Raw genomic sequence first — 9,616 nt, 5'->3', positions numbered from 1 at the left:
ACAGCTCAGCTGGCTCTCAGCAGCTGTAGCTCTTTGCTCAAAACACCTCTATTGCATTTGTACCACAAGAACTGCATTTGTACTATTCATGCTTTCAGTACAGGGTATCCTTGCAGTGCCACAGTGCAGAAACACACTGTGAAGATCAAACTCTCTCTCAAGTTTCTTTGCAGATGCACCCCTGAAGCAGCTTTGCTAGCCCAGTGTAAGAGAGGGAAGAGTGAGAACCAACTATACAAATATATCCTGAAGATTTCTTAGATGCTTGTCCCAGCTGCATGTCCTGTCAGCGTTTTGAGCCATCCAGTGTTTCTTGTAGGTCATGGAAGAGAAAGGTGAGCTCACTATCTCTAAGAAGGCTGAGCAAACGTTAACTGTTGCTATAAATATTTAAAGCACCAATTTTATCTACTGATGCTCTCTAAGCTAAATCTCACAGGAAGGGACTCGAAGCTATGCACCCATTTTTCCAAGACATACCTGGGGAGTGCCCCACTGAATGCGGGGCTCGGCAGCTATCCGAACCTGCTCCTCACTGAGCACTCCGGCTGCCGTGCAGTCAGCCCTGACCTTGGCACGGGAAGACACAGCTCGAGGAGGGGGTCCTGGCAGCTGTCTCCCCATCTCCTGGTGGCAGGAACTGCCCCTGGAGCCCTGCAGAGGCTGCGCTGGCTGCCCTGTACCAGCCTGCAACCCTCACTCCTCCACCACCAGTAACAGGGAACGTCAGCTCTCTGCAGGTCCTTCATCCCAAAGCTGTGAGGAGTGCACCACGCAGATGGCTTCTACCTACCTGCAGTGTCCACTAAGCCACACGAGAAGCTATAAACGGATGCCACAGAAAACTACAGAACAAATTACGAGCAGAAAAATAGAAAGACAAAAGATGGATGAGATGGGCATAGTACTACAGCATGGAGTGGATTTGAACTTCAAGTGAACCTGAGCTGAATGACCAGGCTGCCATGGTATGTTCATTTGTCGATGTCGGCATCATCAATCTAGCCTTTGTGAAGCTTGGCAGTGAGGTCTGGCTTTGCTTTCCTGCAGGATAAATAAGAACTAAAACTGGTGCTGCAACCTCCAAGTAAACGAGCACTTCCAGGGGGTCACCCAAACCTCCAGAGCTGGTGCAAATGGCATTAGCTTTAATTCTTTCGCCCAGATATGACACACCTACAATGAAATCAGCCCCTGCTTTCCAATCGCACAGCCTTGCTTTACAGAGGCAGTTTTAGAAAATGATTTACCTGACTGGAACAAGTTGGAGCAAAGACTTGGAATTGGTCTGTCCTGAATGTTATGGTATTTTGTGCTCATTATCCCAGCAATATGGTATGGTGCCTTAAAACCAGAAATGAATCTTTGGACAAGAAATATTTTACATATGTACAAATAAAAAATACAAGCTGACAGTACAAAACCTACTGTTAGTCACCATTCTGTCCAACTAGAAAATGCAAGATCAATCAAAAGCAGTGCAAAGCAGGTCAGGGCATACATATGACCCAGACTGAGAGCAACAATACTGTTATTTGTTACTATGGCAATTGCATTTCAATAGGGTTAGGTAATCAGTATTTTACAATACAAAAAGTTGTACGTTTTAACACTAACTTAAAAATTGCCATTTTGCTGCCATGATGTAGCTTTGTTCTACAGTAGAGACTTGAAAAAGCAGCACGGAGTCAGATGGGCACTTCTAAATAACTTATTACAGCAACAGACTTCTCCAAGACATGCATTTGACTCGGGAGCGAGCTAAGGTCAGCGATCACAAGGAGGCTGAGGTCAGGGTTTAATGCATCCCACTCTCATCCTGCACTACGTCAGAGTTCAGTGCTTCCCCGTGAGTGCACAAGGGAACAGGCACATCTCTTATGTTTTAGCAGCTAGCGGGGCAAATATTAGAAAATTGTCCAAAGTGACGGGCAGGTGACAGCATCCACATTGTCAGCAGGGCCCCAGCTCCGCAGGCAGCTTGGCCAGGGGTCAGCGGGGTGCTGCCAGGGTCTGCCTGGGCTGCTGCCAGCATCCACCCCGGAAAGAAATACAGGATGTTTGTTGCTCCAGGTCCTGACGGACACACAGACACCCTGTGCAAAGTGGAGGAGCTTCACCTTGGGAACTGCAGTGCAGCTTGTGCTCTCTGCGCCCCTCCGCCTTGCCAGTGCCCGGGGAGAGAGGCCAAGGCAGGTCTGAGCAAGCAACCCTGGCTCCGCCAGCCTACAGCAAAAACAAGTGATCACAGTCTGGGGTTGATCCCGGCCGTGGCGGGGCTGCTGTGTGCCCAGACCTCGGTGGAGGCAGACGGGGCATCCACCGTGGCTCGGTGCTGCCCGTTGGACCGAGTGCTGCAGGGGCCTCCCGCCGCGAGGTGTCGAGAGCCCATCAGCTCCACGTCAGCTCAGGCGGGATGCCCGGGGGCTTGCAGATTAACCAGCCGTATCTTTTACTCTTCCTTACTTTTAGGGCTCACTGCTGAGCGTTTCTTGATGGTCTGCGAGCTCACGGCTTGCTGTTCACAGCAGTTTGTTACAGCTCTGGTTTTGGTGACTGTCCTGCAGCAGGGGTTAGGAAGTGAGGACAACCAAGGGGCTGCCGTCAGGCTCCCAGTCACGTACTCACGTGGAGAGACGTCCGCAGCAGCAAGGGAGGGTGGGGGCAGCTGCCGAAGGGCTGCGCAGTCCCAACGCGTGGAGCGGCGTGTGCAGGAGGAGGTGGTGCAGCGCAGGGCGGGCGGTGATGGCCGGACGAGCGGGTGTCTGCCGGGACGGCCCTGGCGCCGCGTCCTGCTCAGTAGTATGCACACACACACCTGCTCCAGCGCCGGCGGTCCCTCTCAGGACTGCGGGACTGGCGGGCACCTGGTAGGGCTGGGCGGCAGGCGGGCCGCCGCACTCTGCTCCGTCCGGAAGCTGTAGTCGTACTGCAGGGCAAAACAAGACAGAGGGAACGGTGGGGCACTGCCCGATGGCAGCCCGGGCCAGGGCGTGCAGCCACGCAGCCACGCAGCCGCACTCCCCGGCCCGTGCCGGGACGACACAACAAGCAGAAGACTGAGGTAAGAATTGGGCTTGGCAGCACCCTGAGCTGTGATGTCATCCCCCTGCCCCAGGCAGGGCCATGCCCAGTGAGCCTGCTGACACCACCAGACCCCACGTCAGTAACCGTCCCAGGTAGGATTCACCCCCCTCCCCTAAAACTGTGCTAACACAAACATGACCACACTCATCCTGCGCATAGAGCAGCTAGTCAGAAAGATTCCCCTTTGCAGGCCTCATTTACACAAGCTGGTACCATCATAACTAACATTTCTGGTTATGGTGAAAATTCCTATTTACGTGTCCCTGCACACCACAGATGTCACCGCAGCTGGCTGGACGTTGCTGCAGCCCGAGGGACATCCCTGCAGCTGATGGACATCCCTGCTGCCAGCTGGACGCAGCGGCGTGGGCCTGGGCGCCGCAGCGCGTGTGGAGTGTGCCGTAGCAGTGCCATCTCGTGGCACGCCGTGGGCCGTGCCCTGACAGCCCCAGGCCACCCTGGACGCTGCTGTGGCCCCTTGCCATGCCATGGCATCCCCAGGAGAGGCTGGGGCTGCGGTGGTTCTCCCATCGTGAGTGGTGCGGCCGAAGCGGAACGATGCGCTGGGGCTGCCGGGGCAGGAGCGGCACGCGGCCCCGGCACACCCACTGCAACGGCTCCGGATACGGACCATCCTCCCCCACGTCTCCCAGTGTCCCGTTTGTGGCTCCTGGGATGTCACCAAGACATTTCGCTGTTCCCGCCAGCCAGGCCCGTTTGCCACCGCTCCTTGCCAGCCAGCCCAGGGCGTGGGACACGCTGCCAGAGAGGTGGCCACGGGAACTCGCCGACCTCGCTGGTGCCTGACCCCAGAGACGGAGCCGCAGCGCTGGACGGGCTGGCTGTGCCAGGGCTGCCGCGGGCTCGCCCGGGGTGCCAAGAGCCCTCGGAGCTGCGCGAGGCCCGCGTGCTTCTGTGCGGAGAGACAAGCTGGACTCGCTCCTCCGGCCGGCTCCAGCGGAGGTGGCCTTGGCCTTCTCTGCTCCAACGCCGAAACCTCCTCTCCGCCGCTCCGGCAGCTGCCACCGCCCAGGCGCCGAGCCGCGGCGGGACCAGCTTCCCCGCCGCGCACGGAGCCAGCCGCCGGGGCCGGGGCCGGGGCCGGGGCCGGGGCCGGCCCCGCCGTCGCGCAGAGCGCCCGCTCGCCCGGGGAGGGGGAGCGGGGCCGGCAGGGAGGCGCCGGGGCCGGCAGAGGGCGCGCGGGGACCGCGGCGCGTCCCCCCCCACGCCCCCGCCCCCGGCCGCGGCGGAACCCCGCGGGCCCCCCCGGTTCGCGGGAAGGACGCTGCGCGTCTCGGGGAACCTGTGCGAGGGGATGTGTCAAGGAGTCGTCTTTCTCGAGACCGCCTCTTAATTGGCAAACACGTCTTCATTAATTTTACCTCAATGTCATGATGTCACAGCCAGCGGTACCAGCCCCAAGCTAAATAAGCAATAAGCCTCATTTTTCAACACACAAACACATAAAGATGTCAGCTCAAACTGTTTACTAATTAACACTTAAAAAGACACAAATTAGATATGCGTGGCTAAGAGCAATTATAATCAAGACGAATTTCTCTAGTCATTTGGGAACTGAAAAAAAAGCCTAATTGCTGGAACCAATGTTTTAAAAACTGAAATCATGCCAGTTAGCAAATATGTTCATTTAAAGAACATTTCATGTGACTACACTCTGGAGAATTGACTACAAACATGAGAACAAGGAAAAAGATTTCTGTATAAAATTAAAATTTTAAGCTCTTTTAGATTTACAACTTCTTCGTTAAATATATTTGCAAAGAGCAGCCCATGAAAACTTGTAGCAATTAAGTGGTTAAATGAACTGCCTTCCTTGTCAGTTTAAAAGGAATGATTAATATTAGAAGCTCACTTTACTAATTAGACCCTCTCCAGACTTTTCGCTCAATGCCAAGCTAAAACGAAGACGGGGTGCACTCTGCCAGCGCCCCGCCAGCGCAGGAGGCCCACAGTAGCCCGACAGCTGATCGCGCTGCTGACACCCACGTGGCACAGCAGCACCCGCTGCCGCCGCCGGAGCCGAGAACGGTCTCGGCACCTTTGCCACCACCTGCACCACCTGCCCGCTCGGTGACGTTCCCCTACCCAGGACAGGCAGGAGCCGCGAGGACAAACTCCCTGCAGCCCCGTAGGGAAAGCCAGCAGCAGCACTGCCAGGGCTCTGCTCCTCTCCACCCTACATCCACCAAAGCAGCCGTGGGCAAACGGCACCCTCGGCTTAAATCCGCCTTCACCCACTGGGCTTCACCGCCTCTTCATACGCCACTTCTTCATACGCTCCTCAGGGCACGGCTGTGCAGTCCTGCTGCAATGGGATGCTGACTTCAGGTGCAGCCTGAGTGTGCAGTACAGGGTTTGCGCCTATTTTCATCACTTTTCCTGAAAGGGTGGAGTCCTTTCATTCAGCTCGCCTCACGGCTTGGAGGATGGGTGCATACATCTGCAAATGTGGTGACAGAGAACAATAACTCTTGGAATTCTCTGGGAATATTTTTTGCAAGGCATCTAGCTCCAGGGAAAATGTTCTTGCTGCTTTGGAAATCCAGAAGATTTGCTGTAATGGTGCTATTGCTTGCAAGGGAAATAAAGCCATGCAGAAATTCACAATATTTATATGCATAGCTATCTATGTGCAGACAAGATGCTTCATCAAGGAATACGGGCTGCATAATTATACTTTTCATTACTGTGAAATGCACACAGCCTGTAACGGAACAGGAGGGCGTGGGGAGAGCCAGCAGGTACCAACCTCTCCTCCCCAGGCCACACAAACAACTCCGGTACTGGTGTCCCCGCACTCCACAGGCCTGCAAGGGGCACAGGACAGGGCTGCACAGCCCACCCCTCCGGGCAGCGCCCAAGCTGCCAAGACCTCTCCCGCACCAGGCGACATGCAGCAGGCTGCAGAAGCAAATCCAATGCTACTTCGCTTGACCTCCAGCAAAAGGGACCTGCGGCCCCGCGGCCAGCTCCTGGCGAAGAGTGGGGGGAAGGAGGCAGGCACATGTCGGGGCCACCAGCTCTGCGCACACCTGCATCCCAGCGTGCAGGGCCCTCGTGACAGATGCAGGCAGTCCCAAACAGAAGCATGGCACACATGCCACGTGGCAGGACCACAGCACCCAAGGCAGTGGGTGCTTCTGCCAGCGATTGCACCCGTCAGGCAGCAACTTCAGAGCCACTGTTGCTGCTCCCCTGGCCTGCTGGGAGCCTGGAAAGAGCTGGCAACTGACTACCTTCTTTTTGTACTCAGACAAAACTTCCAGGCAGAAGAGGATGGATTTAGGAAACTGGACTCGCAACTGGAATCAAAAAGTGGAGAAGCCATGAGGAGTCTGGAAGTTTTGCTATGCCATCTTCTTACTCTCTGCCTTTAACCCTTTAGCAAGAGAAGATGTTTGTGACCGATGGTGCCTGAAGAAGCACGTGCTGGTGAGACCATTTTCCTCCTGGTCTGAGACTTCAGCTGAGAGGCAGCCCTTGCAATGCAGGCAGCTCCTCGGCACCATGCAGCCCAAGTCTTGCATGTGCCAAAATGCTCCCTCAGGAACAGGAGTCCACCCTCGGTTTGATGGCTGTCTCCTCCCCAAGCTCTTGGAAGACTCACGCTCACTGAAGTACAGCCAGGTTTTCCTGGTAACAAGTTACCAGCACCATCAAACTGAAAAGCGGTGAAGTAGTTTACCTGACATTGCTTAGTCAAAATCATTTGCTTTCCTGAGATGCAAGAGGCAACCTAATACAAACAGTGCCCTGCTTGTAACATGTTAATAAATGACAAAGAAAGGTTAAGTAAGAAAGACATCTGGAATTAAATAGAGGGCAGACAACTTTGGCATTAGATTCAATACCTAAAGTGTCTTCACCTGGCACAGATCACAGAGGACATCCCTAATTCTGAGCTTACTCTTTGACCCCGTGTTGACTTTATCCACCGGCAGTGACTTGGGAAAGACAAGAGAGGCATTTTCCATAAGGGAAGGGATCTTACAATGAAGTGAACACAGCTCTCATGATGCTTTTGCTTAGTGCCTGGCTGGCTACCTACCTCCTTTTCGATTTCTGCAAGGGTTTTGATTGTGATGCCCAAGAGATCAACTGGCTGCATCTGACAAGAAAAAAAAAGAAAGAAAAAAAAGAATCAGAAATGTCAAATTTAGGGGTTTTTGTTTTGGTTTTGTTTTGTTTAAAGTCAGCAAATACTCTATCACCAGAGATTTAGAGGCACCAGCTGTAAACACATGCATAATCCTGTTTCTCCATCTACCACAGGAAACAGAAGGTGGGTTAGCTCTAACGCCTTTCTCCCTAAGTGGGGACAGCTGACACTCATCTCAGTGTCACTTTGCACAGGTAGATCTTCAGCCATCTCCCTGCCGCAGGATGGCTGTTAGTGGAATGCACTTTGTAACACCCTATGGATTTCATATGGCCCCCGCACGTAGGTGTGAGACGCACTGGCTGTGGGAAGCCCCGACCAAACTGACCATATGGTGGCAATGGTGTCTAAAGGATCTGAGGGGAGGATTAGCACGACCTAATCTCTCTGCATTTGTCCTCACAGCAGGGACTCCAGCTTTCTGGGAATAACGGCCCATAAACAACCCTTTCAGAAAGCAATGGTTGTGAAAAACCGTGTCCGGCTGCACACGCAAGTTGTGTCAGCAGGAAGAAGAAAGCACAAAGCGGGAGCAGACGTGAAAAATCAGATAGAGCTGATGGCTCGGTGTTTGCCTTAACAGCTTCTTGTAAATTGATTTTTGAAGAGATATTGTTTTAGGATTGGATAGATTAGGGAACTAATAATGGGATGCTGAGCCTTTGAGCTCTGGATCACCAACTTAAACTAGCACTGGCCCAGTGACGCTGAAAAGTCATTGTGAATTGGTACCCAGGCTTCCATTTTGGTTGAGCAAACGTACCCTGCCCAGGCCGTTGGCGGTACCCTCCGCTGCCACTGCAGAGCTCGGCGCCGAGCAGGCAGGACGCGGTGCCCTCTCGAGCTCACCCCGCTGCAAGGCAGGAGCCATGCCGCTGGCAGCACAGGCACGCCGAGCAGGGCTCCGCTTGAACTCGCTTAGAAACGTGCCGTATGTAAAACAACCCAGCCTGTTTTGCCGCTGCACTTGAGACACTTTGACTCGGATAATCTCCCATGCCAGAGGGCAACCCCAGTCCTGCTCCCTGGAACCCAGTCGCAGTCCAACTGCGGCATCATTAGGACACAGCTGCCTCCGCCAACTTTCCAGGCTGGGACTGGTAAACGTAAAGGCACAGCCTCCCCACCAAACTGGATTTTGGCCAGCACAGCCACGGCAATCCTACCACCCCCAGTCAGCTACAGCCACTCATGCTCCACCTGCAAAACCACCAGAGCCTGCTAAGACTGAGTAGCTCTGGAAGACCCCTGCCCACATGCCACTGCCCGGCTCTGCCTGCACAGGGCATGGAGCCGCAGGAGCCTCGCAGCAGCTGCCAGTGCTGGAGCGCACCATGCCATTACCATTGCCTTGAACTTCTGGGGTGCAAAAGGAAAGTCATAAAGCCAACTGCACTGCGCCATCTCCACAGCAGTTTAAATCTAGGAGAGCTGTACATTTGCAGCTTTCTTTACAATCTATGCTAAGAAATTAGAAATGCTTCCAGCACCAGAGAGTCCCACCGCCATTCCTATTTCTGATGGTGATAAACCTTCAACTCCCAGGACAATTCAGTTTTAGAAGTGATCTGGCAAAAGCCATTCCCACCCTATTGGAAAATATTGTGAAGCGCAACCTTGGGTCATCTCAAGCACTGGGTATATATTAGGCCCCACAACAGAAAAGCTCCCAGAGGCAGGTAATTTGCGTTGATGCTTTGTGATCACTCTCCATGAAAAGATTAATTTCAGACATTGGGAGAACAATGAAGGCAACTTACCCCTTCAGGAGCACAGGCAAACTTCTCAGAAATCATAAAAGGCACTCCATCCATTGCTGAAAGGGACAAAACGAGCAGACACGTCACATTTCCAGCTGACTTCTCACATGCAACTTCACACATTCCCAGTGACAGATCAAGTATTCATGGCATTGACACATGATTGATAGCTCATAGAAGTTATTGCCAGCCTTTTCCTCCCTCTAACCTGCCAGTGGTTTCTCTCTGTTCGAGACACAGCTGGGTTAGTCCCTACCAAATCAGGAATTCAATGAACCCTCCCTGCTCTATCCAAACACAATTTCATGGTCTCAATTTTGAGTCTTCCAATTTGGTTCAGCTGCCAAAACAGGACAGTATTTGAAACTGAAAACAAATACAAACAGTTTAAGAGGACAGACATCCATTTACCACTACCATGCAGAACCATCTGAGCAAACTCGGTGGTGTCTGAGCAAGAGGCTAAGGAACATACCTGGTCCAGGTGACTTGTATCTCTCCAAAGCCATAAGTACTACTACCTGGGCAGAATGAAAACAAACACGTGGGGCCAAGTACCCTCCCTGGCCTGGCTGCCACTGCAAACTCA

General features: G+C 53.4%; 1 protein-coding gene across 13 annotated transcripts in view; it reads right to left on the bottom strand.

The window, feature by feature from the left end:
• Positions 1 to 2,705: 2,705 nt before the first annotated feature.
• The window catches only part of MVB12B (multivesicular body subunit 12B), a 64,666-nt gene continuing 57,755 nt past the window's right edge, over positions 2,706 to 9,616 (bottom strand). For 8 of the 13 annotated variants that reach the window (XM_069771433.1, XM_069771434.1, XM_069771439.1 and 5 more), the window contains 3 exons: positions 9,028 to 9,083; positions 7,157 to 7,216; positions 4,560 to 6,410 (listed from right to left, as the gene is read on the bottom strand). In XM_069771433.1, coding sequence (XP_069627534.1) covers positions 6,030 to 6,410; positions 7,157 to 7,216; positions 9,028 to 9,083 — 497 coding nt within the window. In that variant the 3' untranslated portion in view covers positions 4,560 to 6,029. Of the gene's footprint in view, positions 2,930 to 4,559; positions 6,411 to 6,626; positions 6,742 to 6,795; positions 7,053 to 7,156; positions 7,217 to 9,027; positions 9,084 to 9,616 lie in introns of those variants that run through there. The other 5 variants (XM_069771443.1, XM_069771446.1, XM_069771444.1 and 2 more) reach the window with 4 other exon arrangements.

This window comes from Haliaeetus albicilla, chromosome 26 (genome assembly GCF_947461875.1).
Source record: "Haliaeetus albicilla chromosome 26, bHalAlb1.1, whole genome shotgun sequence".
Classification (NCBI taxonomy): Eukaryota; Metazoa; Chordata; class Aves; order Accipitriformes; family Accipitridae; genus Haliaeetus; species Haliaeetus albicilla.
Note: the sequence above shows the minus strand (reverse complement) of the source record. Positions and strands in the feature narration are given on the sequence as shown.